This window comes from Apteryx rowi, unplaced genomic scaffold (assembly GCF_003343035.1).
Source record: "Apteryx rowi isolate R43461 unplaced genomic scaffold, aptRow1 scaffold_463, whole genome shotgun sequence".
NCBI lineage: Eukaryota > Metazoa > Chordata > Aves > Apterygiformes > Apterygidae > Apteryx > Apteryx rowi.
The window spans coordinates 664548-683267 of record NW_020450720.1 but is presented as its reverse complement, the minus strand read 5'-3'; the positions used below and the strand labels follow the sequence as shown (position 1 = coordinate 683267).

The following is an 18720-nucleotide window of genomic DNA, read 5'->3' as shown; positions in this document are numbered from 1 at the left end:
AGAAATGACCAGGCTTCAGATAAAGTCCTCTCACGATGCTAATATAGAATAAATTTGGTTCTTTCAGGGATATCTCAAAGTTCCTCACCTTGTTTTTAGAGGTAGAAGTATATGGCTCAGAAAGACAGGTTAAAGACCAGACCTGTCTGCTAACAGTCTGCCTGGGATATTTCATGGGATAGAGCCTGTCATTTCTGATGTAGAGTAGGGCAGGAGGAGAGATTGAGCCTACTGTTCATGGGAACTGGCGGTCAAATCTTTAGCCTTCTTGGTTGCACTGTCCTTATGGCATTCACCTTAAAGGGCAGCTGTTGAACTACAATAGCAATTGTGTAATGAGGGATTCTGCAAAAGAAAATGTTTGCTTTTGTGTTTCCCTCTAAAGGACTGGTTGCTGTCCTCTGTTTCACTTTTAAAGGTTTGTGAAGTGTTTTATACGATATCCTAACTTACAGGACCTCACTGCAGTCCTTAATACTTGTATGTTTTGTTTTTTGTCTTCTTGTTTTGTTGCTCTTCAGGCATCAAGAGTATGGGTTCAGAACAAGGTTGATGAATCAAAACATGAAATACACTCTCAGGTTGATGCTATTACTGCAGGAACTGCATCTGTTGTTAACCTTACAGCAGGTAAATTTCAAAGCAAGGTCTTTCTAGCAGTCTCTGACATATTTATCAGTCTAAGCAACATAGAGACTGACTGTGAGACAGCTGGAGATAAATTTTCTTCCAAATACCCCAATAGCTAAGTGCAGTGATTTGTGGAACAAGCTTACAATCCCTCCCAATCACAATTTTTAAATCCTCAATTTATCATCTCTAACACTAGAGGAACTACCATTGATGAAGATAAAAATGTAGCTTATTTACTCACCAAAGTAATGTAGAAATTTGGCAAGGCTGTTAACAATTAAAGTATCATTCATCTGACCATTGTTAGAGAGATATTACGAATGTTTATTTGTGTACTTTTGCAAATCATGAGTTGAAGGAATTCTAAGTGGCGTAAAGGGGTTAATACTGTGTTACCTTGGGTTCCTTCAATGTTGGAACAGGAAAGATGGCTGAAATTGGGGACTTCTCAGCAAATTGCATGGAAGGAAGAAGAAGAAAATTCTATTAGAAAAACAGAGATTGAAAAAATGTTAGACCTTAAATTTTGAAGTGATACTTAAGTTGCTTAGTAGACATTGCTTGACCATCTTCAAATGTACCTGTTGTATCTCACTAGAATGCAGCTTGTGGTGGCTTTTTCTCTTTTAACCTCTGAAACCTGCTGCTCATGAAAAACAATTTACTCTGCAGGTGACCCAGTTGACACTGATTACACTGCTGTGGGATGTGCCATTACAACCATCTCTTCCAACCTCACTGAGATGTCTAAAGGTGTGAAACTGCTTGCTGCCCTCATGGATGATGAAGTTGGAAGTGGAGAAGACCTCCTGAAAGCTGCTCGAACACTGGCTGGTGCTGTCTCAGACTTGCTGAAAGCTGTGCAACCTACTTCAGGAGAGGTGAGAACATGAAACCTTCTCAGGCTCTCTCTCTGAAATGCATGACATGGATGGCTCTTCTGAGACATGTTAGCTTCTAAGCCTCACCTGCTCAATCCCACATAATGTCCCCAATGCAAACAGTTCTTCTGACTTTTTATCCCTATACCTATCTCTGTCTTTATGCCTTTAAGTCCTGCACCTTGATTTGGGGGGGGGGGGGGGGGGCTGTTTTTGCTTTTTTTTTGTTTTTTTTTGTCCTTCTCGTTGGTTGGGGGGGGGGGGGGGAGGCTGTGTTTGCTTGCTTTTTGATGTTTTTTGTTTGTTTTTTTGTCGTATTGATTGCATGCTAATGCAAAAGTTCCTTGAGGAAATCTGAAAGTTTAAGTAAAGAAAGATGTGGGGTGTTTGTTGTTGTTGTTGTTAGGTTTTTTTTGTTTTGGTTGTTTTTTTTAATTTAACTTGTTTCACCATTTTATTTTTCCAGCCTCGACAGACAGTTTTGACTGCAGCTGGAAGTATTGGGCAAGCTAGTGGGGAGCTCCTGAGGCAAATTGGAGAGAATGAAACAGATGAAAGGTTCCAGGTAAGGAGGGGAGTAGTTAGTCACTGTGAGAATTGTGCAGCTTTGTAATGAAGAAGCCACTGCATAAAAACAAGGCTTCCCGAAGTGGTGTTAGGAAATGCTAGATTTGATATTGCTTAATGATAATTTGAGGCTAACCCATTATGAAATAGCTTTGAATTACATCATCACAAAATGTTGCAAATGATCTCATAGGAACCCCTGCTTCATTCAGTGTGTCACATAGAAGGTTTCTTTCTTCACGGAGCACTGTTTGCCATATATTCTTCTCTGTTCAAAATGCATGGCTCATGCTATTTGCATACTGTTCAGATTCTTGCTATTGAAATTCTACTCTATGCAAACTTCTGGTAAATTTAGAAAAAAGTTACTGTGTTACAACATTATTTTTTAAAGATTAATATTATTGTCAAAGCGTAATGCCTGTGTGGCTTAATAGCACAGTTGCCCTTTGGCAATTTAAAGTCATTGTCCCTAAATGCTCTGTTAGAAACATCTGGGTTTTTTCACTCAATGTCAAGAACAGGTCTGCCTCAGAACCAAAAGGAAGTAGTTTACAGCAACAGGTGGATCTCTGGAGTGTACTGTATGTGAGATGTATGCCAGTGCAACTTAGGGGCCATTTAAAGCACTTTATCCATGAGTAATGCTGTCTGCAAGTTTCATCAGAGTTCTCACATGTATTCCTAGTTTAATATGTATTGCAACCCTCTGCTTTCTTACTTCGGTATATGTTCTAAGTGTTACAAGGTGTTGGAGACAGTGGGTAAGGAGTGGGATGATTCATCTGGCCTTCATTTTTAAAAACAAAACAAAAATTTAGCCTGCTAAATTGTGAAGTTAAAAGTTTTTTTCTGCTGCAAAGTCAGAATTCTGCCTAAGTGTATCTATACTATCTTTTAATGAGAAAGCCAGATCATTTTAACAGCATGTACCTTCACAGTGTGCCTCAAGATGTTTTAATAGCAGGTTAAAGTGTTATTCTTGAGTGCCTACTTGGTAACAACTAAATGTGTTTTTGTAAGAGGGAAGAATATTTTGGAATTAGGATCTATTATGAATTATATTTTGGAGCAATAGTTTATAGGGCTATATTTATGCTATGAACATGCAAATAATTTGGCTGAAAGGCTGCATCTTTTCAAAAATGGAGTGGTAGTTGTCATTACTGTTGAGTGCATTTAACTACTTGGAGTTCATATTAGCTCAAATGCTGTCTATTCTCATTTATCATTTTGCTCTTCAAGGTCTCCATCCTTACTGCAGATATTTAGCATGTATTTAGTAGTGAAGTCCACATGTTTTTGCACTGATGGTGCATTCTCAGGAGGTTAAGATTGGCATGTTGACATTTGGGACATGTTTTCTTTATGGATGCCTAGTCAATTCAAAACTTATGACACTCTGTACTCGTTCAGTCCAGTAACCTGATAATGTCAATAGAGCAATGCTTTTTTGTCTTGAGAACAAAATCGCAAGTTTTCTGAGTAATAGCCATGTTTGCTACCTTTCACAAAACAAAATCTCATTTTTACTTTGAGAGACGTGGAAAACTTCTTACCCTCAGGATTCTCAAGTTTGATCTTAGATAAACCAAGCGTATACTATGTTTTGTTTATAAGGCTGAGTTTTCCTCTTATTTTACCAGGATGTTCTGATGAGTCTGGCCAAAGCTGTTGCAAATGCTGCTGCCATGTTAGTGCTGAAGGCCAAGAATGTAGCACAGGTGGCTGAGGATACTGTCCTGCAGAACAGGGTCATTGCTGCTGCTACACAGTGTGCACTCTCTACTTCCCAGCTTGTGGCTTGTGCCAAGGTAAGGCTAGCGGTGTTCCTGCAGCAGCAAGGCGTCATTTTGGGTGTACGCTCTGTGTTCTTCCAGTAGTCTTTTAGTAGTCCAATATACTTTTATACTTTAGTAGTCCAATATACTTTTAGTATGGTTCTATGTTTGTGTAGTGCTGAAACTGTTGATCAGTAAATTTTTGTCACCTGTAAGTTTGCAACTGGAGCATTAAGTCTTCTGCAGCCTTTTTTGCCTTTGGAAAATCTGTTGATTTTAATTTTAAAAATGGAACAATTTACATTTGCTATTTGAATACTGCTTTTGAAGTTTGAAGGTCAGCTTTCATAGGGTTAATTGTGGTTGGAAAATGGGTATTCAACTATTGTAAAACATCCCAGAGGATTATAATGAAATTAATTGCTGATTCTAGGTATTAAATTTTCAATATTTCCTCCTTTATAGCTCTGGCTAAAAGGGCCTTTTGTAATGAATATATATGAATGTTTGTTATTGGGGCTTGATGTTCTTGCTGCTGGTGAATTTCTTTGGGTCAGCAAAAAACACTCAGTGGCATCCTTTTTCCCATAAGATGCGCACAGCTTTCATGTTGCCCGCGTTGCTGGATATATCTGAACAAAATGGGAGAGGACTGTTTCTAGCTTACATCTGTAGATTACTCAGCTTTTTTTGTCTTGAGCCTGTCTTGTGCCAGTGTTGTGTTTCCTTTTGCCAAGCATTACTTTTATTTAAACAAACAAACAGAGGCTGGTGAGAGAGGGCTTTACAAAACCTATTCCCATTAAAATTTCATGTTACTTGGAATTCCAGGATACAGAAATGTGCCAATGGGCATAGCTACTTTGGGGAAGTTTGGCCTGTGCCTCCCCATCAGAACCACTGACTAGTGTTAGCTGTGTTCAGTAGCTGCTGACAAAAGCATGAAACAAGATTGGGGGGGGGGGTGGTCTCTGGGCTGAGCATCTAAATTAAGACTAAAATGACTATATAGGTAGCCCAGATTCCTAATTTAGGTGTCTGATGCTACCTGTAGTAATGGAAAGCTCAGTAAAATCTATTTAAATACTCACATCAGGGTTTTCTATCTAGGGAAAACATGTTATGTATTTAAAAAAAAAAAAAAAAAAGTGGGGGGGCAGTGGATGTCACCTGTTAGTAATTAGGAAGTTCTCAGTTAAGCCTCTTCTGAATGCTCTGCATCCTTTGTCTATGCAGGTTGTGAGTCCCACCATCAGCTCTCCAGTGTGCCAGGAACAGCTGATTGAGGCAGGGAAACTGGTGGACCGTTCAGTGGAGAACTGCGTGAGGGCCTGCCAGGCTGCCACAGATGACACTGAGTTACTGAAGCAGGTCAGTGCAGCTGCCAGCATTGTCAGCCAAGCCCTGAATGACCTCTTGCAGCACGTCCGCCAGTTTGCAAGCAGGGGAGAGCCCATTGGACGCTATGACCAGGCTACAGATACCATCATGTGTGTCACAGAGAGTATTTTCAGTTCAATGGGAGATGCCGGTGAGTCTCTCTAATGGACAGAAGCTTTTTATGAATCACAGGTTCCCGGAGATGTGAATATTTCAAATAATGCAGATCAAAAAAACCTTCTCTAAAGTGTGCTGTGCTTCTAGACTGGTGATCTCAGGAGCAGTCATTCAACCCATAATRTTAAAACAGCAAAATACTATAATTGTGTACTAGATAACAGATCTTCACAGAATATTCGTTCTAATATTATGCAAAAGGATCAATCTAGTATTTTGTCTATGTTCCACTGCTGCATTTCATTAAAAAAATTATAACAATTTCTCATCTTTAAATAGGAAATAGGAAGACAGATCCATAAGCAACTATTTCCCCAGTGATTGATTTCATGAATATTATTTATCTACCAATAATAAGATTGCATGGATTTTGATTTTGTATGCTTAGATTGTATGTTGTGGGTTTTGAAACTCCACGTTTGTCTTTTTCCAGTGACATTTCTAAAATGCGCAGCTTCTGTAACCAACCAAACTTGAGATGCCCGACATTGAACTGACCCAATGTGATCTTTTAGTAAAGAACCAGGAGATTAGTTAGAATGGTGAAATTTCAATAGGTATGAATGCTGTGAATTATCAACAACATGAAGGGGCAGTAACAACTTTGAAATCAGGGCAATTCTTATCAAGTTTAAAATGGGCTTATTTTTTTTTAAATCCAGTTCTCTTTTATCTTGGGAATAGTATGGCTTCGCAGTCTCCTTTCTCACCCCTTTCATTTGTGATATATGAACATGAAGACAAGAAATTTAAGCATTTACATTCATGTTACAGTCAAAATGTGAACCAACGAATCTTTTCCTCATGGAGTTGTTTTAGCTCTTATGTGTAAGCGATCTTTAAAAAAAAATAAGCCAAGTTAGGTGTGAAAGGTTTCGTTTTCTAAGGAACCATACTTTCAACTGTGCCAAACTCTTTTWGAGAGAATTCTGCAGGGAGGTTTTTTATCAAATTGCAAGTATATTTTGGCCCTAAAAGAAGGTAGTTCATGAGAAATCAGAGAGATGAAGATTTTTAAGAAATGCAAATATGCACGGAAGTGTTGTTTGTTAAGCCATTCTTAATTTTCCAAATGGAAGTTGTGGAAAGTTTTCTAATGCTCGGTAGTTGTCTGAAGGAACTTGATTACTATTTATATGCACAAGAAAGCATGTTAGTTAAGTTTATATATTTAACCATTATTTATAAATCATTCAGTATCTGTACAGAAGGAAGCAGTAAAAGAGAGAGCCTTGGATAGCATTTATCTTCTGTTCAGTCAAATATCTTGTTGTGCTATACTTGCTTTTTTGCAGAAAGCATTCAGATTCCAGTTGGCATTTCCAACTTACCATTGCCTTTTTGCAGTGGGTCAACCTCAAAGCCGTTTTGAATTCAAAGACACTCGGGCTTTTGTGACAGCTGTAATACTGCCCAAGTGGGTTGTTCTTTCTCTTCTATTTGCTGGCATAATATTTCAGCAAGGGGTGTTTGAATGGATTATGCCAAGTGGACTGTTTAGAGTGGTTGCTGGGTTAACCATTAYTGGTTTAAAAAAAATTTTTTTTTTTAATGCAAAATTACAAAAATTACAAATTAGGAAAAAGCTGGTAACAGCCAGAAGACTTTTTTTTTTCTTTGTCTGAGCAGAGGAGCCCAGTAGGAGGCATTCAGTTCTAAAGCCCCCAAGTTAACTTTGCACAACATAAGAAAAATGCTGCTTTCAAAATTTTTTTTTTCCTTCATGTCAATAATTACTTTTGAGAGCATTTAAATGACAGGAGGCCTTTAACCCAATCACCTGCTGCCTGCTTGGACAACCTGCAGAAAGCTGAAGGCTTTATTCATTCAAGTCTGTTATGATGGAGTTCAAATGAATGTTAAACTGATCAAATAAATTTGCTCTAGAAATAGTATGTGTCCACTTATGCATTGCTGTTTGGTCTCTGTGTGTTTGATCATGACCAGCACTAGACTTCGATACCTTAAACCTTATTTTAGACTGAAAATACCTAGCTGGTGCTAAGTCACTCTTGACAGAGCTCTTGATCTAGTTTACGTTGTTAGACAGAAGATGCAAGAAGAGGTAAAAGACAGTAATTTTTATTGAAGGAGTGAAACCTGTGCTGTAATCTGAAAGCAAAACTTTTGGTATTCACTGGGGCCAGGACTTTCCTGGAACTACATATATAGAATTACTTTTAAGCACTGTTATTTGTTGGTTTTTATCTTGCTATCTAGAATAACAATAGTCCGTTTCTTCTTAATCTCCACYGTATCAGTTTCCCTCAATTATGTTGTCATCCAAGATTTTGTTTATAAAGCTTCTAAGCCACAAACTACTTACCTATCCTTTTCGATTCAAAAGAACACTTCAGCAAATGTGACTTTATTTTCTTCTTGTTGAGATGACTTTTGAAACCAAAACTGAAAGCAAAGAGAAGAAAAGTAAAAATGTAACTGTTGCTACTGTAGGTGAAATGGTGCGGCAGGCCAGGGTGCTGGCTCAGGCTACTTCAGACCTGGTCAATGCCATGAGGTCAGATGCCGAAGCAGAGATCGACATGGACAACTCCAAGAAGCTTCTGGCTGCTGCAAAGCTCCTGGCAGATTCGACAGCCCGCATGGTTGAAGCTGCAAAGGTACCAGGAAACTGAACCRTCAGCTTAAAATTGTATAGTTAGACACAAAGAGGAGGCGTGCTATATTATGAAAAGGAACTGACTGATGCTAGAGACAGTTTTTCTTATCCTGTGAATGTTTTGTATTTAACCATTTATCTTGGGTATCTTCAGAAAATCCTATTTATTAATTATTTGTTTGGTTGGTTTTTAAAATCTTTCCTGCATTGTTTTGCAGGATAGTTACCACCAGCCATGGCCACTGTGGTGCGAAATTTTGTACTGGTCTTCCAATTCAAACCCGACAAAAAAAATCCCATACAACTGACAGAAGCAGTAACAAAGAAACTCTACCTTCCTTTTTTTTCTTTCCTTTTTTTTTTTTTCTTTTCCTCCTTCAGGCAATGCAGCCTTTGTCTGCCTTGGGATCAGCTTCCTCCATCTGGGGAGTCTTGTCCATGTCTGCCCCTTTTGTCTGCTCTTGCCAGAGGGGCACATATCTAGCCATCTATCTCCTTTTTGTGCTAAAAAAAACTATTTAAATCCACTGGGTAGGAATATGCTCTTTGAGTAGTTTCCCAGATCTTGCACATAATTTTTTTTTTTCTTTTCCTTCCTTCCCAGATCAGGGCCAGGCAATCTCCTGGGCCTTTAGAAGGCCAATATACCTAGCTACAGAGCATATCCTTTCCAGTACTTTCTCAGGCTTCAAATGGAGAAAAACTGCTGTGTCAAATCACAAATTTTTAGATTACAGTTACTGAAAGGCACATTAAATTAAAAAAAAATGATTATATGAATCTAGATTTTGAAACAATTGAAGTACACTGTTACAGAGCATAGTAGAAGCTGTTTACAAAAAACCTTTTTTCCAAAGTACTTAATCATAGTAGCTTTTTAATGCCTGTAAAGTTTTTTAATGCCTGTTGTTGGAGATAGGAGAGAGAAATAGCTCTCACTCGGTTATAAAGTAAAAGTTCAACTCCATTCCTAAAACTGCCTGTACAGCAACAATCTGCACTGGCAATACATCTTCTGCTTCAAATTATTTGAATAGTTTAATCTTTTTCTTTCTAACTTCAGTTAAAGTAATATAAAGAAAATAAAGGCAGATGTAGTAGAGATGGTCTGGAACTAAAGCTTTCATATTCTTCTGCATTCTCTCCAGGAACTTTTTTTGAGGGCTCTTGTTTTGTGCTTTGAAATTTTGTGTAGGGAGCTGCAGCCAATCCTGAAAATGAGGATCAACAGCAGCGTCTTAGAGAAGCAGCAGAGGGACTGCGGGTTGCCACAAATGCTGCTGCACAGAATGCTATCAAGAAGAAAATTGTCAACAGATTAGAGGTTGGAAACTAGATCCTGTGATTTTTTTCCAGTTTATTTTGATAATTAATATCTGTAGATAATTTCAAGCAATTAAATTTCAAGCCATTAAAAATGTATACATTAGGCAAAGTGCTAAGCAAAAGATGGTAACATTTTAAGTTCTCTTCTAGAATACAAGGCTTGGAATTTGTTTGAGGTGCTAACATGTAATAGCACAGTTGTCACATGCAGAAAAACTGAGGAATTTCTATCACTGATGAAGCTGAACTGATGAAAGCATTATATTCAGAAGCAGTTTGGTGGGTTAGTCATAAAGTCAAAACAGCTGAGGGCTACTACTTCATTACTGTTTTAAATTATCTGTAATCTGTCATTTACACAAAATATCCTTTGGTGTTTTTACTAGTATGTATCAGAGTTTCATGTAAATTTCCCTACAAAGATATGTTAAATTGCACCATATCCAATTAAACTGTGAAGTTATTCAGAGAATCAAGGAAGCAGAAACAAAAGTGAAAAGATGCATAATAGCTGGTGGCACAGCCAAGGGCAGAAAGGCAGTTTACTATGCATTGAAGATAAAATTTAGCTTCCACTTGTCTAGTGAAGGCTTGAACTTCCCCTTTTSAGCTAAAATATAGAAAAAAAGGATAAAAACAGTCTTTCAGAATTCATAATTTCCAACTGTGCTTTTACAGTAATCAGACAATGATTCAAGTGAGATGAGATGTGACCAAAGTAGATAACCATCTTCTAGAAAGGTATCAAATCTATTCTAGCTATATAAGACACAAAATCATAAGTATTTTAGAAAATGAATATTTAATAATTAATATATAATTTCATAACTAAATGCAAAAAAACTTTAGAAAGGACTCTGTTTTGCTTCAATATAATATATATTGTCTTGGAAGATGCATGTAATGATGAGGATGAACCTCATGCTTAGTTTTATCGGTCTGGTGGGCCAGTTAAAGAACAGTATTGTGCAGCATGTTGGAATGTATTTGATAAATTGTTGAATATTTAATTTTGTGATAGGGAGAGATTGACGATAAGATTCCTAGACATTTGAACAGGGTCTTGTTAGTGCTTTTAGACTCAGCAATACCAGTAGTGCATCATTGTAATATCTTTTCTTCTTAAGAGCAGTCTCAGTAAAGAAAGCCTTGGCTCCCTTGATTCTTTGGTCAGAGGTGCTAATGTGGCAGCATGGATCACTAAATGTTCTTTGCCTGCTTTTTCTGGCCTCCTTTTGAAAGAGATAATTCATTAGAGATTTTTTCTCTCCCTAATTGAGATCTTCTGGTAATATTGCCAACCCATGATATGAAGGAGGAAGAGCTTAGAATCCTTATGGTTCCAGGTGTTTTTTCCTTTATTATTGCTAAGGTTGAGGTGGATAACAATGTTCAGCTTGTAGAAATGTTTTTCATTTTCATCTTGAAAAAGGAGTGACCCTGAGTTTCCTTAAGGCAAATTAATCAAGGGAAACAATGTTTTAATCTGTCAGTTATTATTTTCAATGTTACCTGTATTATCTATTTCATCCTTTGAATTACTTGGACTTTTTATCAGCAAGTGTTCTGACTGTTTCTTTTTCTCCGAAGATTGCAGCTAAACAAGCTGCAGCTGCTGCCACTCAGACAATTGCAGCATCTCAGAATGCAGCTGTTTCAAACAAGAACACTGCAGCCCACCAGCAACTTGTGCAGAGCTGCAAGGTAAATATATCACAACCCCTTGGCAAATAACTTTGGAATCAACTTTATGGGAAGCGGAAGATCACCTTCTGTAATCAGTTTGGTTTGACCTCAAGGGAGATTTAAAAACTATTGGTCAGTATGTATTCCAGAAAACCTTGATTTATTTTATTATCCATAGTTTCCATATGTTACTGTGTGGGGAGCTTTGAAAAGCTGAGCTACTAAGTATTTGCCTGTTACCAATACCCTTGTAAACACCTTTACTAGAAAGGATTGACAGCCATATATACCTTTGCGTTTACGTGTAGAATACCAACCGATTTACCTGAGGCAAGTGCTGTAGGCAAACGTGGTGCTGCAAATCAGTCAGCAGTACTGCATATGCAGAGCTAAGCTAGAAGCACTGGGCAGGTGGGTGCAATTGCTCAGGAACTGGTGCAGTGACCAGAAGTCTTGGCTGTCAGTTCAGTGCACAACTTTGCCCTTCAGTGGGTGGGTCTAGCTCTGTGATTATCAAAAGAGGCTATTGAATGATATATGCAGTGAAATGGCACTGAGGGCTGTTGTGGAATAAACATTTAAATGTTCCACTAAAAAGTATGGAATAGCAATAGTGTTTTATAGTATAGCAAGGTAAAATCTTTGCTTAATGTATTCGTCCTATATAATTAACAACACTGATCTTTCTGTTCTGGTTATCAGCCTACAAGCAATTTGGGCCCTAAATGTAATTTTCCAAACTAAGCTACAGACCATACTATAGGATTACATGATTCTTAGCTCTCAGTTAAGCTGCCAAAAGCACAGAGCTTGAGGTATGCCTGAAGTCAAGCACATTTTTATAGTTTGAAGCTGGAATTCAGAGCCTCTCTGAGAACTGTTCTCTTTGGTGTTAATCTACAGTTGCCATCTTCATTTCTAGCTTTGACTAATGTTGCTTCAGGGATTTTAGAGAAATTTAAAAAAAAAAWWTTTTYAATAAACAGTAGAATGTAAAAATTTATTTTTCTAAATAGAGCAGTTATGCAGGGGTTGAGAACAAAACCGTTAAAGAAGGCATTCTCAAAAAACACATTAATATTCAGCAATTATTTCTTGTCACACTGGTGTTCTTAAGAAATCTGGGAAATAAATTTTGTAGCTCAAGTAAATCTCAAGACTATGTTGTAGGCAGCTGATATTTCAGCATGAATAATAATAAAATTTATTTGCTGTATTATAGTTCATTCTAATTTGACCTGGATGTTGATTTATTAGACAGCAGAGAAGGTCCAATATCCGCTTTTGTACTTTGGGGAGGGCGGAGGGAGAAATCAGTGTTGCACTACTGAGGTAAGTGTTATTGTAAAGTGGACTGACAAGGAGTCATGTGAGCATGAGTTTGGGCGGTCTCAGAATAAACTTTTAATGATACGCGTTTCAGAATGTAACAGGCGTACTATAAACTTTATATTGTTAGAAGTCAAGGAAAAGTAGGCTGAGGTGCTGAGTATAAAAGACAACATTTTTTTGAAAGCAAGGCATTCTCTTGAAAATCTAAGCCACTTATACCTCCACTACTGGCATTTGAACATGCAGAGGCAGTCACTGAAAATACTTTATGCCAACCTAATTTTATGGAAGAATCTTGACTGTCATATGGTTTTTAAACTAATGGGTAGCATGAATAAAGATTTCTAAGTAACAGTAGAAAACCTCTGAAAAATMCTCTTATATTAATTCAGTTCTGTGCAATCCTAAACAAATTCAGTGCAGGCACAAGGGTATTGTAGCTGTGAATTCTATGGGTTGGCTTTAAGGGTGGGGGACTTCTTTACTTTCAGATGGTTGGGGGGATGTTTATCTGCTAAAAGCTGCTTCCTTTGTTTCCTACAGAATGTTGCAGATCACATTCCTCAGTTGGTGCAGGGTGTAAGAGGAAGTCAAGCTCAGGCAGAAGATCTCAGTGCCCAGCTAGCTCTGATAAATTCCAGCCAGAACTTCCTTCAGGTGAAGTGAATCATTCACTGTAGTAGATTACCTTGGAGCAAAAGGCATTCTTGAATGCTGTATATTTTTGTTTGCGATGAATAAGCAGAGAGCTGTTGAGAACTGTTTAAACGAGTTTCTTAGCTGTGGCTCACAATCAGGAATGAAAATTTAGTTCCTCCGATCAGATGGGTAGAGTATGTTGAAGCTGTGGAGAGTGAAAAATAACAAAATTGTGGATATAAGTAACAAGAAAACTGAAGGATATGAAAAAGGAACATTCATGGCAATGGCATTCCTCTTCTGGGAATGAACAAGGTGGTGAGAATTCAGCATCTCTCCAAGCAGAGGTTTGAATGGGCGAGGTACTGTTGTAATCATTCCTGGTGAAGGTCAAGTCACAATGTTGCAATAAGTACTTCCAGAGTTCTTTGCAAGTGCAGGGGAATATTATTGATGTTCCTTAGATATTAGCCTGCCCATGTAGTGGATCTTGATCAAAGTTGAACAAAACCTAGAATTCAAGTTTGTGCCTCTTTGAAAGTATCAGAAGCATGGTGATGGTGCAGAATCAGCAAAGTAGGCAAACTGTATTAGCAGCAAGCCTTGTGGAGAGTTATTGCTTGAATTATTTTTTCAACTTACAGAATTTTGAAAGAATTTAATTGGAAACTTGTTAACAAATTTGGCATCTGTGCTGCCTGGACCTGCTTGTATCGCACAGATACTGAATGGCAAAACTGCAAGTTTAAATTTTAAACAATCTGCAGAAGTACTTAAAGGCTTCAGGTAGACATTGGTACCTTTGAAGTAGTAAAGCACAAATAGTTTTGGCTGCAGAGGATACTGGGGTAAGGATTGTGACAGGGTGCAGCAAGGGAATAAACAGCCTGGCAGCTAGGAAGTGCATGGTTAATGGGCAAACAAGTGCATGAGCTGGTCACTACAGAAGATGTAGAGGCCTCATGGTTGATGTGTGAGTGGGGGAAGCAGACATTTTCTGGTTGTTCATTCATTCAATCCTAAGCCTCATTTAAAGAGAGTGAACTAATAAAACCAAAAGTGTTCCTTTTTCCTCTTTGAACAGCCTGGAAGTAAAATGGTGGCATCTGCTAAAGCTGCCGTTCCCACAGTGACTGATCAAGCAGCAGCAATGCAACTAAGTCAGTGTGCGAAGAATCTTGCCACCAGCTTAGCTGAGCTACGAACTGCCTCCCAGAAGGTAGGTAGATAGTAGTTTCAATCAGAGCAAGTTGGCCAAGCTGATGGCACAGGCTCACTCCTGCTTGGCCCACTGTCTCTTCCCCCAGGGGAATGGTCATGCTTAGGCAGTGTTTGTTGCTCCTGTCTCTTTCTGTGCATAGTTTGCCCTCAGTTCCAAGTGGCTTCTGTTATCATAATTGAAAGGGGAGAAAGAAGTGGCAAGAAACCTGAAAAGCTTGTGCTACCCTTGCCATATCAAAATGACAGGAAGATGATGTGTGCTAAGCAGCCCATCAAAGCTGTGAGCTGCTGTTACATCTGAAGGCGGCTATGGGGAAAGGGAGTTTACCTCCTGCATGTGCTTAGCTCAGGAAAACCCAGATCTGTCTCTGCTGTGGTCCATGGGGTGACAGCAGACTGCAGAGCCGCTTCAGTTCTCAAGGAAGTAGAGGCGAATTGTGTTTGACACAGACTTCTAAATCTTGTGTATTACTAAGGGGGGGGGGTTTCTGAAAAAGCTGCTCTTTGGTGCACACTGACACCCAAACCCAGGACTGCAGCACATACTAGCACACCTGAGCAAACTTTAAACTCTAGCTCAGGTACTGATGATTGTGTGACTGCTGTATCAAAGGCCTGTGAGCAGTTTATTCATCATATTGAAGCTGTTTTTCAAAGATGAAGTCCAGGCTGCAGTAGTTATACTTTGTACCTGAAGTGGCTAATATGAAGGTACGTGTACAGAAGCCAAGTATATCTCATTCCCCTGATGGCTCTTAACAATGTGTTAATCTACTCACAAGCTAAGATTGTGTGGAAATTTGTAGTTTATGATGGGTAACACTTCAGAATGCCTACAGGTGCTCTTGAAGTCATGAGACCCACTGTCATGTTAGATGATGTTTGGCAGATGATATCTGAAGCATTTACTATTTTTGGTAGTGGAAAAGGCTTACAGATCGTAAGTTTTGTTGATCTGGTTTCTGAATAGGCTCATGAAGCGTGTGGCCCAATGGAAATTGATTCTGCTTTGAACACAGTCCAGACGCTGAAAAACGAACTGCAAGATGCAAAGATGGCAGCTGTGGATGGACAGTTAAAACCTCTTCCAGGGGAAACGGTGATTGATAAAGGATGTTTTGTTTAAAAACAAACAAAAAACCTTATGATGTTAGCTCTTTGAAAAAAAGAGTAAATGTTTGAGGCAAAACAAGTCAGGAGGCCCTGGTTAATGGTCATTCTGACAGGATTTTACACTAATTCTCTTAAAAAGAGAATATATTCCTACTACATCAATAAAAGCCTATTCTGTAGCGGGAACACACAGGACTGCAGGACCTCCTTCCATATTGCACAAACTAAAATTCAGTAGTCCTGTTCAAAGTCTCTTTCCTTTTTGACTAGGAAATTATAATGACAAAGAGAACTGTAAACTTGGTATTAGGTTAGGCTTAGACAGTGAAATGTTTAATTTGGTAAAAGCCTCCTTCTCATCTCAGATTTAGATATGAATTTCCGTTGCTAATTTTAAAATAAAATTCTGGGGTTTTTGTTTTTCACACAACCAGATATATGATTTTATTTCAGCCAGGACGTGGCAAGCATGTTAATCAGGTTTCAGAGAACTCTGTGTGTGTGTGTGTGTGTCAGTAGCTGAGGTGAAAGCTTGTTTTCGGGAAAGTAGGGAATTTTTTCATACCACTTAAAAGGAAAGTGTGCTTTAATTGAGCTTAAACACAGAATTTTGTCTTTTGCAATTTTTCACAGCTTGAGAAATGTGCTCAGGATCTGGGTAGTACATCGAAAGCTGTTGGTTCTTCAATGGCCCAGTTGTTAACTTGTGCTGCTCAAGGCAACGAGCACTACACAGGTACTGTTTTATTCCTAATGTCTGAGAAAACTCTGCTTCCCATAATACACATGGTAAGAAGGTTTTCTTATCATGGGCTACTTAAATCATGGAATTGCTTGCTTCCTTATTTTTATGTAGGTAGTGTATTTTGCAAGTTGCTAGAAATTGCTAATGTAAAGAATGTGCTTCATGATGGAATAAATAGTGTTGCAGTCTGATGTATGTCTGTGCATAATCAGAATGGATTGAGACATCTGTTGTTTTTGAAAATATATGCCACCAAAACTCTTTGTGAAGGACAGAATTAAAATGTAATGCAATTTTAAAGGTCAGTGCCACTGAAAATGTTGCTATGTACTCTTAGAAGGTTAAAAGGGTCCTTGGGATATGTTTGCATCTGGTGCTTTAAAACACTCTCAGGATGCTTCGGTGATGTTAAAAACTGTGCATCACTTACTAGATGTTACAATGTAGCTAGTCTCTCTGACTCAATCCTATTTGCATAGTTTAGATTAAAGCCCATAGGGGTTGTGGGCACACAGATTCTGCAGCTTGTTCTTTTTAGAAGTTGCCTCATTTTTCATACCTGTACTTTTAGGAACTGAAAAGACCTGATAATGAAAATGTTCCTTGGGGGGAGGGAGAAGGTTTACACTTGGATAATAAAATGTTCTATCTCCTTTCTGTAGGAAACAGAAGCTGTTAGTGCAAATGCTACAGTAGAATTTTCTTAATATTACTGATAAAACACATTACAGCAATTATCATTTCATAGGATATAATTGCATCAAGGCTACATAACTTACAGTTGCTTTCACTTGAAGCAGATGCAATTGGATTAAGATGACACACATTCCTAATACACAGTTATGCAGAAGTTAGCACTGGATATCTGGTGAAGGAACACAAATACTTATACTTGAAGCTGATATTTAATAATTGAATTTAGTAGCTCTCTCAACATCAAGCTATGAGAGCTGTTCAATCAGGAAATCTTATGAAGTAACAAGTTCCTATTCAGCTGAAGAATAGTCCTTTTCAGAACTCATATGACTATTTTCTATCTTATGCTGTCTTGTTATACAGGAACTTTTTTGTGCTCAAGCAAGCCTTGAGTGTTTGTAGGTGGTATGCCACATTCTGCTGTTCCTCAGTGATAAAATCTCTGCAGTTTGTCTTCACTGTTTAATAATTCCCTTTTGTCTGCAACTGCCATTTTAAATTTCTTTTCACTTTATGCTGAAAGTTATTGTAGAGGAAATAAACAGTACTAAATTGAAAGTAAAACAACTAGACTTTTTTCTATTCTGGTGCTGTGATAAATTAAGTCAAGCTTAAAAGATGGCTACTCATGCAATAAAGGGAAAAGAATGTGCAGGTATTGTTCCTGAAATTTTCCTTGAATCAAGAATGCAGAGAGCTCATGTTGGTTTGTCAAATACAAAAGTTGTTATTGAGCAACATAGGTGGTGTACTGTTTCTGTCTAGCTTGGCTTACTTTGGCAWATAGTGTCGCTTTTTATTATCTTCTAAGTTTTCTGCATTTAAAAACGCTCAGGTGGTATGAACTGAAAAGTTAAAGGCATTGGTGTTAAAATTCTAACCTGGCAACTCTGTAATTTTACTGTTACTACATTTTGAGCTGTTACTACCTAGATTTTTTTTTTCAAAATCCCCAAGTAACCTTTTCAGAAGTGGCAGAGATGCTGTGGCTCTGAAGTCACATACATGGTTTTTGGAAAAAATCACCTTCGCCCATAGCCTGGAATACAACTTTCTCATGTACTATTTTTAGACTTTATTCTTTCCTCCTACTTCACTATAAGACCTGTTCAGTGATTTAGAGCTGCCCTGGAATGTGCTCTTTGGAGTATATTTACATTATGGCTTCACTACAGGCATTTCTCTGGCTAAATGACGCTATGCATTTCAAACGTTCATATTTGAACGTTTTGCATTTGAAATGTTATGTTAAAATGAGATTGTTACCTGCGAATTCAGCTGTCATAAAATGAAAGGATGATGTTTCTGAGGATCCTAATAGTCCTTGGTGAAATCTGAACATAGGGGTCGCTGCCAGAGAAACTGCCCAGGCTCTGAAGACTTTGGCTCAGGCAGCACGAGGGGTTGCAGCATCTACTACCGACCCAGTGGCAGCCCATGCAATGTTGGATTCAGCAAGAGATGTCATGGAAGGCTCTGCTATGCTTATTCAGGAGGCAAAGCAGGCCCTGGCCGCACCAGGGGATGCAGACAGTCAGCAGAGATTAGCCCAGGTGAGTTGTGATACGAGCTGCTACATGAATTATGGGAAAACCCACTGAGATTACTTAGAACAGAGCACTAAATCAGAGAAAAACAGAAAATAGTTCTGGAAAGAATATCAGAGGGTTGTCTAGTCTTTCCACCAGCTCTCAGGTATTAACATCATGCTTATGCCGAATAATGCAGATGGTGCTGAGGTGAGATATTATAGTTATCCTTTAGGAAAAAGAATTTATATGAAGATGCAGTTTATTAATGCTTTTACTCCACAAAATATTTGGAAAGTGGGCTTCTAGACTGCAAAATGGAACTGTTAAACTCAGCATTACCAAATCAAGTATCTGTATTCATGTTCTATTCAAAACATGAGCTGTAACTCAT

At 38.3% G+C, this 18720-nt stretch overlaps 1 protein-coding gene across 5 annotated transcripts in view; it reads left to right on the top strand.

The window, feature by feature from the left end:
• TLN2 (talin 2) overlaps nucleotides 1–18720 on the top strand; it is a 155890-nt gene that overhangs the window by 52329 nt on the left and 84841 nt on the right. For all 5 annotated transcript variants that reach the window (XM_026077817.1, XM_026077818.1, XM_026077816.1 and 2 more), the window contains 13 exons: nucleotides 522–630; nucleotides 1306–1514; nucleotides 1981–2079; nucleotides 3728–3895; nucleotides 5099–5393; nucleotides 7874–8040; nucleotides 9235–9363; nucleotides 10956–11069; nucleotides 12927–13040; nucleotides 14107–14241; nucleotides 15214–15342; nucleotides 15990–16092; nucleotides 18142–18350. In XM_026077817.1, coding sequence (XP_025933602.1) covers nucleotides 522–630; nucleotides 1306–1514; nucleotides 1981–2079; nucleotides 3728–3895; nucleotides 5099–5393; nucleotides 7874–8040; nucleotides 9235–9363; nucleotides 10956–11069; nucleotides 12927–13040; nucleotides 14107–14241; nucleotides 15214–15342; nucleotides 15990–16092; nucleotides 18142–18350 — 1980 coding nt within the window. The remainder of the gene's footprint in view (nucleotides 1–521; nucleotides 631–1305; nucleotides 1515–1980; nucleotides 2080–3727; nucleotides 3896–5098; nucleotides 5394–7873; nucleotides 8041–9234; nucleotides 9364–10955; nucleotides 11070–12926; nucleotides 13041–14106; nucleotides 14242–15213; nucleotides 15343–15989; nucleotides 16093–18141; nucleotides 18351–18720) is intronic.